This window comes from Phalacrocorax carbo, chromosome 7 (assembly GCF_963921805.1).
Source record: "Phalacrocorax carbo chromosome 7, bPhaCar2.1, whole genome shotgun sequence".
Classification (NCBI taxonomy): domain Eukaryota; kingdom Metazoa; phylum Chordata; class Aves; order Suliformes; family Phalacrocoracidae; genus Phalacrocorax; species Phalacrocorax carbo.
The window spans coordinates 15,689,991-15,706,489 of NC_087519.1; the positions used below are offsets into that span (position 1 = coordinate 15,689,991).

Sequence of the window (16,499 nt, forward strand, 5' to 3'; positions counted from 1 at the left end):
CAACCCCTCATCCTTGTTAAGGCAGTCACTTATGTATGTATATACAAGCAGACCAAAACATACTCTTAAGATAGTAACTGGTGCTTTTTACCTGTGCTGCTCCGGTCACAAAACAAACCCAATTTTCATACAAATATTTACTTGTCAAGAAATACTTGTACCTTTCCTTCAGCACATGTAATGCACAATTTAAACATGACATTCTTATCTGGAGTGGCAGAAATAATGAATACAGTTTGCCTCACTGTAGCTAGTACGTTCTCAGGCACATTAGTACGTAAGGTCTTGTTCTGCTATATGCACTTGTACAGGTATATCAGTGGAGTACCTGCAGAGCCAGTGTCACAGAACTATCTATACTCGCTAAAGGCATACATATGGATCCAGTCTGGGAGCACTCACTTGTATTCATCATAAACCTCCTGCTTGGGAAGGGATGTCTCAGGGTGCTCTTCCAAGGTGTTCCGTATCCACGAGAAGGCATGCATCTGCTGGGCACGGCTGGACGACATGGAGATCTGATCACTAGTGAAAGAAGCAGCAGTGCTGATGAAGACTTTGCTCCATAGCTCCTCCTCAGTTACAAGACTTAATAATTGTCTGCCTACACAGGTGGGGAGACACCAGAGACAAGGGCCAGTGCCTCACATATTTAGCTACTGATTGCAGCATGACCAGCAGTTATCTCCCTCTTTCATCTACAATTTAACAAAGAGACTCCGCACTCCAGTTCTTTATTTACTTACTCACAGCTGTGAGTAGACAGTGATGGAGGTGGGACCTACTTCCCCTCCTAAATGTATTGATCCTTACTGACCACCTCTAAGCTTTTGCCCACTCAGTTTGCCAGTTGCCCTTTGGAAACACCCAAGTTTGCCAGCAGATGCTCAGAGTGCTTCCTGTAAGCACCTGCCTACAACCATCCTACTGGAAGCGTATACTAATGTTGTGATGTTGTCATCTGCAAGTTGGTTTTCTAGACCTTCCTTTAGTCAAACAAATGTTACGAGAAATACCAGGAGTTCCTTCTTTCCCCCCCCCCATCACTTTTGTGTTGCTATATTATCACTTCCTACATAAAAAGCGAAGCAACAATCACACTTAGACTGCAAAACACTTTCTTTGATGACTCTTGCATTTCAGAAGGTTTATATTTACAAGTTAGTCATGCACTAAAGATTGGAAAGTTTTAAAAAAAAAAACAATCTTCAGAGAAGAAGAGTCCTTAATGTTTAATAAAGGCTGCTACTGCTACCAAACATGTCATATGAATGGTTTCTCAGCAGGTAAGTGTCACAGGAAGTAAAGTAAGTTTTCTCTACTGGTTGCTCACATTTGCACTCATACATGTACCTTTTGTCTCCATTGTTGGGACCCGAAGGCAGCTGAAGGTAGAGGTAGAGTTTCTCTAGGTCTGTAAACTTCTCAACTTCTTGCTAGATAATAAAAGTATTTTGGTTTAAAAAAAAAACACAAAACAAAACAGGTGGGGGAAGCAGAAGGAAGAAAAGCAAGCAATAAGCATTGAGCTTGACAGCTAAAAATTGTCATCCAACAGCGTATTCCTAAGTAATATAATTTTAAACAAGACAAAAGAATGTGACTGTGAGAACCCTATGACTAGAAACGTGATTTTCTATTTTATTTGCACGCCATCACACACTAGAAAGCACTGGTCACCATTACAAAATTCACATGCAACAAAAGCAGACTGGAAAAAATGTCAATAGTAGATCACTTCTGTAAACAGACATGTAACATGAAAACTTTATCTTCTCAAAGCACACCTGAAGCACCTCTGAGAATGCAGCATCAAAAACAGCTATGCTGTAACAACGCAGGACATCAGACCTGATCTGTGATCCACTATGTGTATTAATAGTTAAGCAGCACAGACTTCAATGAAGACATTTTAAAATCTATCTATATATGTATAGGTTTGTTTGTTTCCTTTGGAAATCAGAGTTATTGATCAGGTACTAAAGACCAGCCATTCAGTTAACACGAATCTCAGTGATGCCAGATGACTCTTCGGGAGGATACCAGCTGAGGATCAGACACAAGGGGGAGTTTTACCTGGTGTAGGCAAATGGTGATTGCTACTAGCTTTTGGTCATCTGAAACCAGCTACACGGACTTAGAAATACTAGGAAAATCAGTTGTGGTCTTGTGCCTGCTCAATAACAGTAGGTGTAAAGCCAGGAAGCAAGGAGCAAACAGGTCCTCCTTCTGGAAGATGCTGCAGAAGCAATGCATGAGGTGGTGCACCACCAGTACAGAGTCAAAGACTCTCATGATCCCTTTTTAAGTCAGAAAACAGGTTTTGGATTGCAGTTAATTTTCTTTTCCTTCACTGGTTCCCCACTGCCAATGTAACCTTTTCCAAAAGGAAAAGAAGAGAGTGGGACTGATGGGTAGTGAGACCTGGCTGTTAACTTCAGCAATGAGCAGAATAGAGAGTGGGGAAACTAAAAACCAAAGCTTCACTTCAAACCGGGGTTCCCTACCTGTCCCAGTCATGTCCAGATCCACCTCGCTTCAGCTGGCACAAAATTAACAGCAGTACTAGAGAGGTGAGCTCCTACTTCCCCTCCACTGGCTTTGCACCCAATGCACAGGTCCCTCCCTCATCCCAGACTCTGGGCAAGGACCGGTGGGACATGCCATCTGGGGAAGGGCGCTCGGAGAGCATGGGGGATCGCTAATCCTCACCATCTAAACCCACCGCAGAACTGGGCCACCACTGATAAGACAGATGCTCTCAGAGACAAGAGAAATGCTTCCCCCAGCAGCCAGGTAACAGACACTGGATTTTTTGCTTTTATAAGCCGCAGCAAACCACAACATTTGGGGTTTTTTTTTCTCTGACAAACTCCTGAAATTTGATGACGCCAATTTCTGTGTGGCTCTACAGCAGCTTACACAGCAGCAGTGCTCAGACCACCAAATATCCAGAGAGGTATTTCTTAATGGGCTCATTTTGTGAAATTCTCTCTTCTTCCTTTCCAGCATAAATCACAGCATTTGGACTGGTGCATTTTCCTTTAATAAACTCATTACTGAGAAGATCAACATTCTTCAAAGGAAGAATTTACAGAAAATTAACAATTTATTTATGAAAAGATAGAAATTTAACAACTGCAAGAAAATCTGCACTTGTTTATTAGACCTCCTCTTCCTTGAGGAATTTAAATGCTTTTTGTTTTAAATATCAAATACCAAAGCTGCACACCAAAGGACACTGTTTGGGTGAGATTACCTTGCATGGTAAGGACTAATCCATGTGCCAAAAGCATCCCAGGCAAAACAAAACAAAAATTTCCCTACGGCTGTGACACCAGGCTGGAAGACAACCTCTCATGTCCAAATCTAATGTGCCGGAGTGCAACAAAAAGGGCAAGGTTTTAGAAGAAACATTAAACCTTTCATCAAAAAATACTGAAGTAATCTTAGTATCCACTGCAGTTGAAGCAGATTCTGCTGTATCCCGGCAGAAGGAAGGGGCTGTGTGGAAGGGCCTTCCCTGAGCTGTGGAGGCTCTGCTACACAGGCCCCATCTGTCAAACCCCTTCATTAAAACAACCCCCCCAAAAAAACCACAACGGTATATGGGTAGGGAAAAAATTTTACTGGGATTATGTTAGCAGAGCCTTTTCTAAAGGATGCAAGCAAGCCAGCAACTCTCTCATCAGCAAAACTGAATCCATAGAGTTGAGGCATCTGAGGATTATGGCTTTCTCACATCCTTATCAGAAGCAGCTGGACAGTGATGTCATCTCACTGTTTTCACCCAGAACCCACTCCTCTCCATGCTGGCCCCAGGCACCAGGCAAGCACTGTCTGCAGAACTCCTCCAGCTTCCAGTGATGGCTGCAAGGAAGCCCCAGGCAGGCAGGACCTCTTCAAAACAGGAGAGCTAACACACAACCAGGAGTCACAGGCAGTTCACGGAGGTAATCCTAACCTGGGTGATAATTAGATAAACCTAAGCTTGTTAGAGGAGACTGAAGCTATTTAGAGAAAATTATCTTAAAACTGAAGAAGTGGCTGCAAAGGGGTAGAGTGTGACAGTCAGTGCAAGTAGATTCAGGAAACCATGTTTTGTTTAGTGTAATAATTTGTTAAATATCATGTTTTGTTTAGGCTTGTCTCTCTAAATGTTTCTAAAACTCTCAAAACCTGGTTTATAACCTCTGTAAGTACAATCTCTTCTTCAGCCCCAGCTGACATCCACCAGTTCTCAGTACTAAAGGTCTGGTGAATTCAGTAACAACTGTGTTACTGCAACTGTTCAAAGTATCAAAACTTTCAAATTTCCTAATGCAATCAGAAAAGAATTTGGGAAAAATGGAAGAACATTTCAGCTGGCCTACTGACCAAGAAGAAAAAGATTAATTCATCTCAAGGTTTTCTTTGTGCTAAGTTGGATGTGTATGGAAATGAATAAAAATTAACAAGAACGCAAAATACACTATAAATTTTCCCTATCACCCCCTCCCAAATAGGTCAACAGTGTGGAAAAAACAGGTCAATAGAGTGGAAAAGAGTCACAGCATCAAAAGGAAAACTGCAGTGCTGGCATCATCTTGCACAAATTCCCCTTTGCATAGCCCATTAAACCTTATGCTACAGTAGTTTTAAAACTCACAGAATATAAGATGTCTGGGGAATCCTTTTCTGCTACTTGAAAGGATCTAAGTAAAAGTTTTCCTTGAAGTTTCCCGACCTTGACTGACTGGTTCTAACAAATCAGATGAAGACTGTCTAATTCTCCAAAAGCTATTTATAAACCATATTTCTTGAAGATGCATTAGAAAAATGCATAAGCATGCTAAACTGCTTGCAGGACTGAGGTGTAAAGCCATCACAAAGCACCACCCCTGCTACAATTGCTTTTCACACATTGTATTTACCTTCTGTAATTGGAGCCACATTAAATAAAGGAAGATTCAGTGAAGATGGGGAGCAAGCAGTGTTCATACTTATTTTCACAACCTGGCTTCAATTTAGCCAAAGAATATATCAAGTACTCAAAATACGAGTGATCATATGTTCTGAGACACAGACACTAAGGACAAAGAGTTAGAAACCTCAAGTCACAGCTAAGCAAAGACTTTCAGTAACATATAAAGTAGCAGAAATCACTGATATTTTTGTTTTGACAGTTATCAAATATATATAGTTCACTAAAGAAATGCACAAAATATGCAAACAAATTAAACCAGAGATCCATTTATATTTGCATTATCAGTGGCCACATATATCTGCTCCAAATGAATGTGTCCTTTTGCTGCCTAAGACAGAGAACAAGGATCTCTTAGGAACAGAAGCAACTTTTTCATTCTAACAGGCATTTTGATTGAGTAAATGAACAGTTGTAAAAAACCAGGATGGCCAAAATGTTGTGGTTTTTTTTTTTTTTTTTTTAAATGAAAATAGCAGGTTTTGACATCTGGTTCCATTCTGAGAGACACTAACTAGACACTGGAGCTTTTTGCAGCACAAAGAGACAAAGATCAGTTCAACACAGAATGTGAAGGACTTAATCTGTGTTATAGGAAACATGAGTTTATTCATGTTCCTGCTTGAACCAGAGAACCTAGATATTTGAATGTGAGTCTCCAGAGTCACAGAATACCACTTAAGGTTTCCTGACCTTGGTGGACTCGTTCTCTCTATCCAATTTTCTTTGACTGCTGATCTACTGTCAGGTCACTAACATTGTGACGTTTCATCCTGAAGCTGTCAAAAGGGATTACCATGGGAAAACTCCAGGGAATGCGCTTTTTCTGGATTGTTTTAAAGTAGAAAATATTTAGTCAGGCCAAACTTTAAATAAGATAGAGGTAGAATACACTACGGAACAATTAGCAGAGTTACAACTTCTCTAATGAACATAGTGGAAAATGACATTCAAATTCGAACTGTTTCATACTTCCACAATGAAGGCAAAATTACAGTTTATTTCTGTCCTCAAGTTCTGGTGAAGAGGAGCTGAAGGCCAGGGGTACTGCTGCAAGCTTTTTACAAGACTACTATTTTAGAGAGCATGGACCGATCTTAATATTTCTTTCCACATTTTGAGTATTTACAGATAACTAAACTCTAATCAAAGTAAAAAAGGCTACACCAAAGGCAATGTAACCCGCACCTGCTGGCAGACTGTTTCTAAAACTTGTCACACTTCAGCAGACCAAACATCTATTACTTAACAACCAGACTAAGAATAGCGAAGTAGTCAAGCAATCATCTCATCTCCCCACTTTGTGAACAGAGCAACAAGAAGCAAAGGTTAAATAATTTGCTTAAGGTCAGATGGTTTGTTGGAAATATGATCAAGACAGAAAACAGCTAATACTTGAAACAGAACGTATTATTCTAAAAAGCTGCTAATGAATACTTTTGATGTGTTTTATCTGAATGGAAGCAGAAACATATTTCAGGTGCTAAATATTCCAAACAAGCCCGAAAAACACATGGCAGCTCTGTACTTGACTCTGTCCAAGCACAGCTGTCAAAGCTTCATAGAGCTTCTGCTTGTCTCCTGTAGGGCCAAAAAGATAACTGACAAGCTACCACTTTCTCCACAGCAGGACTGAGGCACATTGCTTCAACAGATCTTACACACTGCTGATGCCCACACTGTAACTGCTCCAGCCATAGGCAGCTTTGGTTTTCATGGCTTTTGATCCAGCACTCTCTCACCAGCACTGACCTCTTTTCAGAGGACTAAGGAAAGAAACCTTAACCTTCTTGCTGAGAGATTATATGGAGCATACCATTTTAAAAATCAAGTTCAAGAGTTCACTTAGTGTGCGGCAACAAATATAACAAGCAAAGTCATAAGAGAATCTACTGCTAGACGTGTTTACTACAGTTAAAAAGATGTTATAATGAATTTTTAATGGATGTTTACACCACAATTCTTGCTAATTATCTTTTTTGGATTGCACAGCATACAATGATTTTCGTATGATCTTCCAGAAACTGACAGTATGTCAGAATGTAAGTGGTTCAGTATAACAAGTAAAAGGCAGATAACTTTGGTCTCTTGTATGAGTAATTGCAGTCCTACTGCCCTTATACTAGCTGTTTTCATAGTCCTCGGCTGCTAGCTACCTCCATAACAAAGACTCTTGCCATCACCTCTGCTGCTTCTTCCTATTTCTCTCTTTCTTGCTACCCTGTGTTGAACTAGACAGTCTATGTACTACAGAGCATTTGTGTGCAGCTCTGCTCACTATGGCTGTGACTGGTGCTACCAAACACAAATGGCAACAAGTGCACTCTTGATTTTTCTCTACTGGTGTTTTCTCTTTTAAGATTGCTAGCAAACTGACCAAGTTTAAATACTTTAAGGTATCATCAGCATCTCCCAATATAACTGAAAGCTAGCCCCAAATCTCTTCCTTACAGTAATATGGGAGACAAGGGACAAACATTGTCCCTTTATGTTTCATGAGACCAATTCAAAGGGCCTGAAAAGTTTTCTCTCTGAACCAAAAATGTAAATATGTGCACTTAAAGGAAATGTTCTGACCTGCCCATAAGCTTGGAGTCGGACTCTCTACTGGCAGCTGGTACCCCAGTCAAAGGACTGCTTTGACAAACCCATACACATTGCACCAAAGGGGTAACCTGCTCATCTACTTTCTGCAGGACAAAACTGGGCAGGCCCGCAAGGAAGCTCCAAACAAGTTATTCAGAGCTATGTAGTCACAGCCTTTTAGTTTAACATACCTTTAGATTCTGTCTTGCAGTTCACAGCTTTCCAAAAGCATGTAGAAATACAGAAACCATTTTGCCAGAATTCAGCTTAATTTTTATTTCCTGAAACTATTCTGATCTTGGATTTTTCTTTTTAAACTACCTGAACAGCATTAGATCTACCTTTGCTAACCTAGAGTGGCCTTTCCACTGTTGACAGGACTCCTCTGAACTCATCAGCAAGACAGACAAGGAGGCGTCTGCAACAGAAAATTAGACCATCAGGATACTGCTGTTCTGTTCCAAGTCAAGCTACGGAAACTGCTCTGTATCTAAGAGCACATTCAGAAAAATAGCTTGTCGATCCAATGTATGGGACCTACACGAATGAATGGGCTGATACAAACTGATAATCCCTACCTAAGTACCCTAGGTCCACAAATGTGCGGAATTTAATGCAAGAACAGTCCTAGTGTAATTCCATTTTCTTAAAAGAGATTTCCAAGAATCAGATGACCAGTTAACAACCTACTTAACTACTCCCTCTCCAATGCTATTTAGGAACACCTACCCTACTTCCCATTTTTCACCACAGAAAAACCTGGCATTAAAAGAGGTTTACAAGTGCAATTTGCCCTTTCGCCACTGAAGACTCACATAAAAAAAATAATTAAGATCTTAAGACACCTGGTTTGTGTAGACAAATGTCAATGCGGAATAAAGTAGACAAAAATGACATTTTGCACAGCTCTTAATTGCATGCACCCAACAATTTTTAAGCATAGGCAAAACTGGGTCCAAAGTTTGTTTGCAATACAACAATACAGCTTACTTTAAACCTCTTAGCACAATAAATTAAGACAACATTTTAAGGAAAGGGAATTCATTGCCAGCTGAATTAGCCTCTCATAATGTGACTTTAAAGAATATTCTTATTCAGCTCAGCCACACAGCTGGACCAATTCTATTGGATAGTATCCAAATGGTTGTCTACATCATCTTTTTATCTTACCCGCTGGTACTTCTGGATGAAATGCCGCAGGTAGGAAGTCAGAATAAGCAGTCCCTTCCAGTCTTAAGATTTATGAACTTAGACCCTGATTTAAAGAAACTCGCAACCTACTCACTATTAAAAACAAACAAATAAAACCTGTTTCTGAGTCAGTGCTAGATATTTTCTTCCCAGAAATAACCTCTTATCACTGTGTAGATCTTGTTGTTTTAATGCACAAAGGAAGATGACATTTATGCATTTCAAGGGCTTTCCTTCTTCAAAAAATTTTATTATCTCTCTGTCCTAAGTAGTACAGCAGAGCTAAGAGGACCTGTAAGTGTTGCACATTTATGGGAAGGTACCTGAGATGGTGTGCAACTTTTGAAGTTAGCAAGATTTTAAAAAACAAAATCAAAACTCTGATAATTGTGGCCCTCACAAGTTTTTCACAGACCAGAACATCAGTCTACCATGTTTTGTGCAAACATGCAGTTCAGTATAGTTCCTTCCTTAAAATGTAGCACCGGCCATGAATTACCTGTTTCAAGGAAACAACAGCAAAAGCAGTAATCATTGCCATTAAAGGCCCAAAGAGCAATGGAACTTGAAGGCACAATTAGCTTCTTGCATACTCTCATCTGTGCAATACATAATCTTGCATTTAATAAAATCACGCTTACAAAAGTGGAAAGTCACCTTTCTGTGCTGTATCTATACTGACAGTTCTACAAATGGCCATCATAGCCACTTGCTGCTAGCAATGAGAGGTCAATACTTCCATGGAAAACAAACGCCAAACCACGTCATGTATTTTTTGGCAATGGGAACTAATTTTGATCATGTTTAGTGGCAGTACCTTAAAACACTGCTAAGAAAAGCTTCATAATAGCTGTCAGTCTCCAGAGACATCTATTTCGGTCTTGCAGTTTATTAAATATTAAAAAGCATTCTGGAGTGGTACTTACCAAAATGCAGTCCACTTTAGATTGTACAGTTTTGCTAGATGTGAGGAAAGAAAGAGAGAATAGAAATCTTGGATTAATCTAAATGGCAATGACAAAACATTACATATTAGAATTTCTACCACTGTACTACAGGCTTAATCTCCTGCTATGAAATATCCTGCTAATCTATCAAAGAATACTCATCCAGCTATTTTTTACTAGAAAGTCAACCCAAATGTAACTATTTGTTAGAACTCTTGCTGTTTTGCTCTTTTATATTAGAACTGGTTTTTGTTTTGGGTTTTTTTTTTTTGCTTCGGGTTTTTTTAAAAATGAAATAACATTGCAACTGGGAGCTATTATCCCAAGCTGCAAAGCAGCCAGGATGGATGTCACTACTTTTATTGTAAACTCTTCCACTGTTCAGATGCATTTTACTTGTTTGTCTGTAAACACAATTAACACCCCCTCTCCCCATGCTTTAGTAAATCCCACCACTTCAAGGCATTTATTTCTAGCTTTCCAAAGAGCTGCTACAAAGCAGACAATTGATATCCTACTGGCAATTTAGGAGTTTTCCACGTTAATCTCACTACCTCCCAGCTGGCTTATTAAGACAATGTGGGTGGGGACTGATTTAAAGTATGCCATAAATAACCTCAGTACATGTGCCAAGGAGTCCAAACAGTATGGAACTTATTATACTTCATATAAACACACCCATAAGCAGCTTTTCTGTTTCTTAAGGGTGCTGTATTTCACATGCTTGGTCTGACTGCATTAGTTGAAGGCATTTTAACATTGCTCTGAAGAGGAGCAGGAGCTTTAACATACAAAAACCAATAGCCTTTACTGCTGGACACTTACTGAACAAGCACTAAACAACCATTTTTTGAGTTCAGGGAGCGATTCTTTTCCTAGTAGAATAAAACATAATTCAATCTCCTGTTAACACAATAAAGTATCTCATTTCTAGTTATTTTACTTTTGTACAGGTGCTACCACATACAAATAAAGACCATTTAAGGTACTGATGGATATACTAAAATCATAGGTAAGAAACAAGCAAAACAAATGGCCCTAGTGTCTGCTGTGATATGAACCAAAGCTACCAAACCAGCATCTACTGTTGTACTAGATGCTCAAAGAGCATCTTGTTACAACACCTCATTTTGAAAAAAGATGGTCTAAAAATCTGTTCTGCAGAAGCTGCTAATACTGATGCCCCTTCCCATAAAAGAACTGCATATGATATAGTGACAGAATACAATTAAAAATTTCAACAGGTAAGAATATAATACATCAGCAGACATCATCTTCAGCTGACTTTGTGTAGCAGACGCTCAGGAACACTAAGGCAGGAGTAAAGCAGAGCTGTTGGGGATTTGTGAGAACAGGGAACGCTAATGACGGTAAAACAGGAGCTTTTCCTTGTCTTGGGGAAGAGCCTCATATCTACTGTAGCAACTGAAGAAGGGAACTCAAGTGTCATCTCACCCTTCAAAAACCACCATCTTACTAGAAAAGTCAAAGGACACCAAGCATGGAAACCTGCTGCTGCTGCTAAGCGTTATCACTGCATCTGACCCGAGGCATGCTGACCAAAGTCAGAGTGGCTTTGAGATTCACCACAGTCAGTGAACAGACAGCTGCTCCAGCAGCAATCCTTCACCCTGGGCTCCACCTCACCCCACTGCATCCTGCCCCTAGCAGGGTCTCACAGTCCCTGTACTGCCACAGATCCACAGCCTCTCTCCTGTGTGGCAGCAAGCAACAGGGCTCAGGCATATGTGCCCATTTTTGTGCATAAACCTTTTTTATGGCTTCACATGATAGCTTAATGCAGAAAAGGAGCATGGAGGATAAGGGGATGCAGGGTACAGGCAGATCAAACTTAGTCCAAATACAGCCTCTACTCTACAGGCTTGCAGAAGACATTGTGCCCTAGCCTTTTCAGGAGAACATGCTTCAGCCAGCATGGTTTCCCTGCCTGCTAGGTTCTGCCAAACTGTGCATAAGCATGGCCATTTGCATTATTAATTTCTTCTTGCAAAGAGAAAGAGGCAAGTTGCCAGGAGGCAGCTGGGCAGGAGATCCCTAGAGCTGTGCTTTTATCTCCAAATATCAGTCTGAGTCAGTAAATGTAAACTCTCAAATGTAGTTCAGGCTCTTCCAGTTGTGACCTGTGTTCCCACAGCACCCATCAACAGTGTCAAGAAGCTGCAGCAGAAGAGCAATAATAAGGCCAGGAAATATACTTTCTCTATGTTTCATTTGCATCAATTGGCGGCACAAAAAGGATAGTCAAGTTCATGCCCTCCAATCTGCAAGCAGATTTTGTGACATTTTAAAAGACAAAGGTCCTATGGCTTCAGCAGGGATAAGCATGATGTCTATTTTAACAGCAACTTTTCCATCTCCTGCTCCATTCTGCCTAGTATACTGGGAGGACATCATTAAAGTTTGTTACTGGTAAACTAAGGCTTCTTTCATCCTAAATAACATGGCCTGATTCTATAAAGCCTGCGTCTGATGACATATATGCTTCTTATTTACCTTCTAGTGGAGATAATCCATGTCAAAGTCAAGCAACAGCAACCCTGAGGAACCAGCTCTTTGACCAGGAAGGTGCTGGGACAGTCACTTCTTCGTGGTCCTGAGCACCACACAGAAAAGCTCCATCTGGTGATGCTTTGGGATGCATCTCCATTGAACCAGGAGATAAAAGGACAAGTGACAAAGGTGGCAAAGAATCAGCCATCCCAGTTACAATGTATTTTCCACTTCTGTTTATTTCCCCCTCTTCTTCCTTCACTAACAGGATAGATGTGTTTTGAAAGCTGAAATTTGGTTTACAAATAAATAAGTCTCTGTCAAATGCATCCCTTACCTAATTACTATTGCAATTACAGTAACTGCAACTAGCAATCCCAAGAGCAAGGCTGAATCAGGTCCTACACAGAGCCATTTCTAACATTTGGAGGCTGCTATCCACATGCTTTGCTACACATCTAGGAACAGCTGCAGGAGAGCAGCGGGAGTGATAGATGTTCTTGCTAATGAAAATAACCATTTGAATCTATTAGGGACCTGATCCCATTGGAAAACTAAACTTAGAAACTGTACCATGCCAGCGTTGCTCTTTCTGGAGAGCTACTCCTGGGGGCTCACTGCAATTCATCCCCACCTAGTAGCACAGCTGATGTTACTCTCTCTTTCATAGTCTTCATGCTGACAGTGTCCCTGAAGTTAAACTAGTTCATTTACTTGATCTAAAACCCAATTCAGGCTACTTCAAGCAGTTTCATCCAGAACAAGAATGTGCCTTTTCTGATTCTGGGGATAGCTGTCTCTTACAAGTGATAACAAAGGTGGCTGCTTTTACAGCTGCCTTGGATTTACTAGCTTTCACCAGATACTTATCCACCACAAGAACCTGGAAGCATAAAACTATATATCAAAACTTTGCCAATTAAAAAATATGAAATCAATGACAGTATCATAACCGACAATGAAACTTTTGCTTGGTGGGTACCACTAGTCAGACTGTTTGAATGTTAAGGCACACTGAGCAACTCCAGAAGGATGTAATCCTCTTGAGCAACAATGCTCCTCAAAAAGGTCAACTCTGCCCCAACCACCACCAGTCTGGATCAACCTGCTGAGCTCTGAAGAGCTACCATCAGCCACTCAAAAACAAGAGCCCAGCTTTTACTAATCAGTAAAACTGCAGAGAAAAGGGGGTTTCTTAGCCTGTGGTTTAAAGAAGCATAGCAGGGTGGCTCCCCACAAAAGCCACTGCATTTCAGAGACCCCAGTCTTATGTCCTCCCAGGCAACACACAACTGGCTGCTTTGGGTCTGCAGCTGAAAACCTTACTGGAAAGCCTCCAGCCCACCTTAACAGCCTCAGCTTTTGACTTAACCTTTAGGCCCAAGACCTTTGAGAGAATCTTGAAGGTAATTTTCAAAGACTGCAGTAATTTAAGCTCCCAAATGCTGAAGCCACGTTGACAAACTCCTGAAAGTATCCTGGGGAGGGTGGGGAAGGGGGAAATCAGACTAAAGCATTTCCTCAAACTGCTCTTCTATCGTGTGCCAAAGTATGCACATCATCTTTCCCTGATCTATTTATGTATTTCTACTCAAAACAGCCCTGACTTGGCAGGGGCAGAATGGGGAGTGTGTCCTCTCCCCAGGTGTGCAGCTGGGTTTACTTTACACTGAGGGAGGGGTGGAAGGAAAAAAGCAGGGAGAGAAGGCAGAGAGATGTATTTTTTTTCAAAGTGCCATAAAACCAGATGCTGCCAACCCTTCTCTAATTAAGCAATACTTTACTTTCAGGAATAGGTAGCCGAACTACACTGGGCAATATGGGGCTATTGTATTACAAGAGGTGACAGAATTCAGTTGCTCTGAGCACACAGTATTTCCTTAATGCTGCAAAGAATAGAAGCCATATAACCACAAGGGATATGAGAAGCCTTATGCCTGTGAGACTAGAAAGAGGAAGGTGGTTGGCAGGGGTAAAAGAAAGCCCTGGAGCTTATTAGTTACTGCCTAGTTAACTCTAAGCCTTCTCAAAGCCTGCGCAGCCACTGAAACTAACCCTTATCAGCTTTCCAACGGCAGATCATTCACTCCCTATGAAAGCTAGCAGTGAAACAAACACTGGGGGAGTAACACACATGTGCACAGTGAACGTGTTGTATGAACATCCACCCGCTGAAGCACAACTCCTGTCCTGGGACACACTGTGCAGAGAAGTATGCTGGCGAAGGGGCTCCTGGTTGTGTCCCCATCAGGACTGGGACCACAGCACCTCCAGAATACGGCAGTTCTGCTCAGGCAGGGGACCTCCCAGTCCCAAAAGTCACACGGGATATGGCTCTCATCATTCAGGCACTAGCAGTGGACTCAGTCCTCGAATGGAGGAAGATGTCAGTAACGGCAACTAGTCCAGTTCAGCAAAATTTGGGGGGCAAGTGGAACTGCAATTTACTGTGCAAAATATCATAGTGGTTTGTCTAGGTGGTCAAACACAGAAAGCCCAGAGGCTTTTCATCTAAAGTTTCACGCCATCAGTGAAGTTGCCACAGATATTCTGTATCACCTTCAGCCCCAGACTGCAAATATTTGCATAAACTGGAATACCCTCTCGAAAACAGCCTGTGTAGCTGTGTTTCTTGTGCTTGGTACATTTTGGAGAGCCTAAGGAAAACATTATTTCTGCCAAAACCTAATTCAATTTATGAAAAGGAGCCACTTTCCATCACTGCTAATAGCTGTGACAAACATCATGAAGACAGGATATGACTTCTGACCTGATAGCAAGGATTCCCCACTGCAGGGCTCCCAGTTTGCAGTACCCATGCATTACGTTACATTAGTACCAGATAGACAGGATGCAATAAGAAAAGTAACAAATAGAAAGAAAACCCAGGTGTATAGTTGCTTATCATTGGCACTGTTAACTAGTTACCATCTCAGATGGTAAACCAGCTACCCTCTCAGGCAATTAAAAGAGAGAGGAGGCTTATCAAGTTCTCAAATAAGCTTTATTTGGAGAAGGGGAAAGACCAAAACCAAACCAAAACACCCATAAGTTTTTGTTCTTGAGAGTTTGGCACAAGACCAGCAACAACTCTGCGTTGCTCTGGCAGAGAAACCAGTGCAGGGGCTGTTCGGGGCCCCAGGAAACTGTCCCAACTGCTCACTTGTAGCCCATGCTTATGACCCTAACGCTGCATGGTGACACACCACTGCCCTAATATTTTTACTCAGATATCTGAAAACAAGCCTTCTGCATGAGGAGGATACCCAAGACAGCAGTTAGAGCTGTCTGCCAAGGAAGAATTATTTTGGCCACATGGTCCTTTAAAACTACTCAGCTCTGAAAAGCCTCCATTTGCCACTGCATCAGTCATTCCCCTGTACAATTGCAGAAGGTTGTTTGTCAAACCAACAACAGGGTCTACAGATAGTCTCGAAAGGCTGCTTCTGGGGGGAGTAATACCACATTCGCAGCATTTACCAGGCCTGCGTCCCCAGGCGCAGGAGATATTTGGGTGTTGACAGCACCCAGCAGCTCTTTTTCCTGTGCAGCATCCTGCTGCCCCTTTGCTTCTTGCAAAAACCCAGTTAACTCCCTGAGGAAAGCAAGTTAGATTCCACTACCAAGTACCAACAGCAACAGTTTTGGCAAAGTCATCTTTCTGAAAGCCATATTAAAATAAAGAGGGTCATTATTAAACTGACCACGCATCCTTTTGGAAAGATTTGGTATCTCTTCCACAACTCTTGACAACAACAGGCGACATTTAAAAAAGGAAAAAAAAAATTCTATTTACTCTGCATGCTATAAGGAACCACTCGATAAAAAGATTACCAACCCTATTACAGTAAGTAGCACTATCAGAAAGGTACTACCATCGCATCCTTATCACGACAAGCTCTGTGACCCAGCGGTGACTGCAGGATTCAGCAGTTAATTCTTAATCTTACTGAATTAATGCTTCTCTTTCTTAGACTTACAGCTCTAAACATATCTTTATATAACCTTCCATTCGGAAGCACAAAGAAATGTTAAACTGGAGCCAAGGATCACCTAAGGAGAAAATTATGAAACAGACACCTATGTGTGCTGCTACTCGATTAACATCTTAACATATGCCATGTTACATTGTCTGGCTTGGCTCACATCGATAAAGATGTAAAATGGCTGTAAAAGCACTTCAATTAAATATTTAGAAAGCAGAGCTGAAAAAGGTTGAAACGTGTTTGAATTAGTGAAATGATTACTTATATATACTGCTCAGCTAATGGAGTAAGAGCTTTTGCTAGCACGGGTTACTG

General features: G+C 41.2%; 1 protein-coding gene across 3 annotated transcripts in view; it reads right to left on the reverse strand.

The window, feature by feature from the left end:
* The window catches only part of RFX7 (regulatory factor X7), a 49,616-nt gene that overhangs the window by 17,011 nt on the left and 16,106 nt on the right, over positions 1 to 16,499 (reverse strand). For 2 of the 3 annotated variants that reach the window (XM_064456467.1, XM_064456466.1), the window contains exons 2-4: positions 9,667 to 9,700; positions 1,354 to 1,436; positions 403 to 525 (exon numbers count right to left, since the gene is read on the reverse strand). In XM_064456467.1, coding sequence (XP_064312537.1) covers positions 403 to 525; positions 1,354 to 1,436; positions 9,667 to 9,700 — 240 coding nt within the window. The remainder of the gene's footprint in view (positions 1 to 402; positions 526 to 1,353; positions 1,437 to 9,666; positions 9,701 to 16,499) is intronic. The other variant, XM_064456468.1, reaches the window with a different exon arrangement.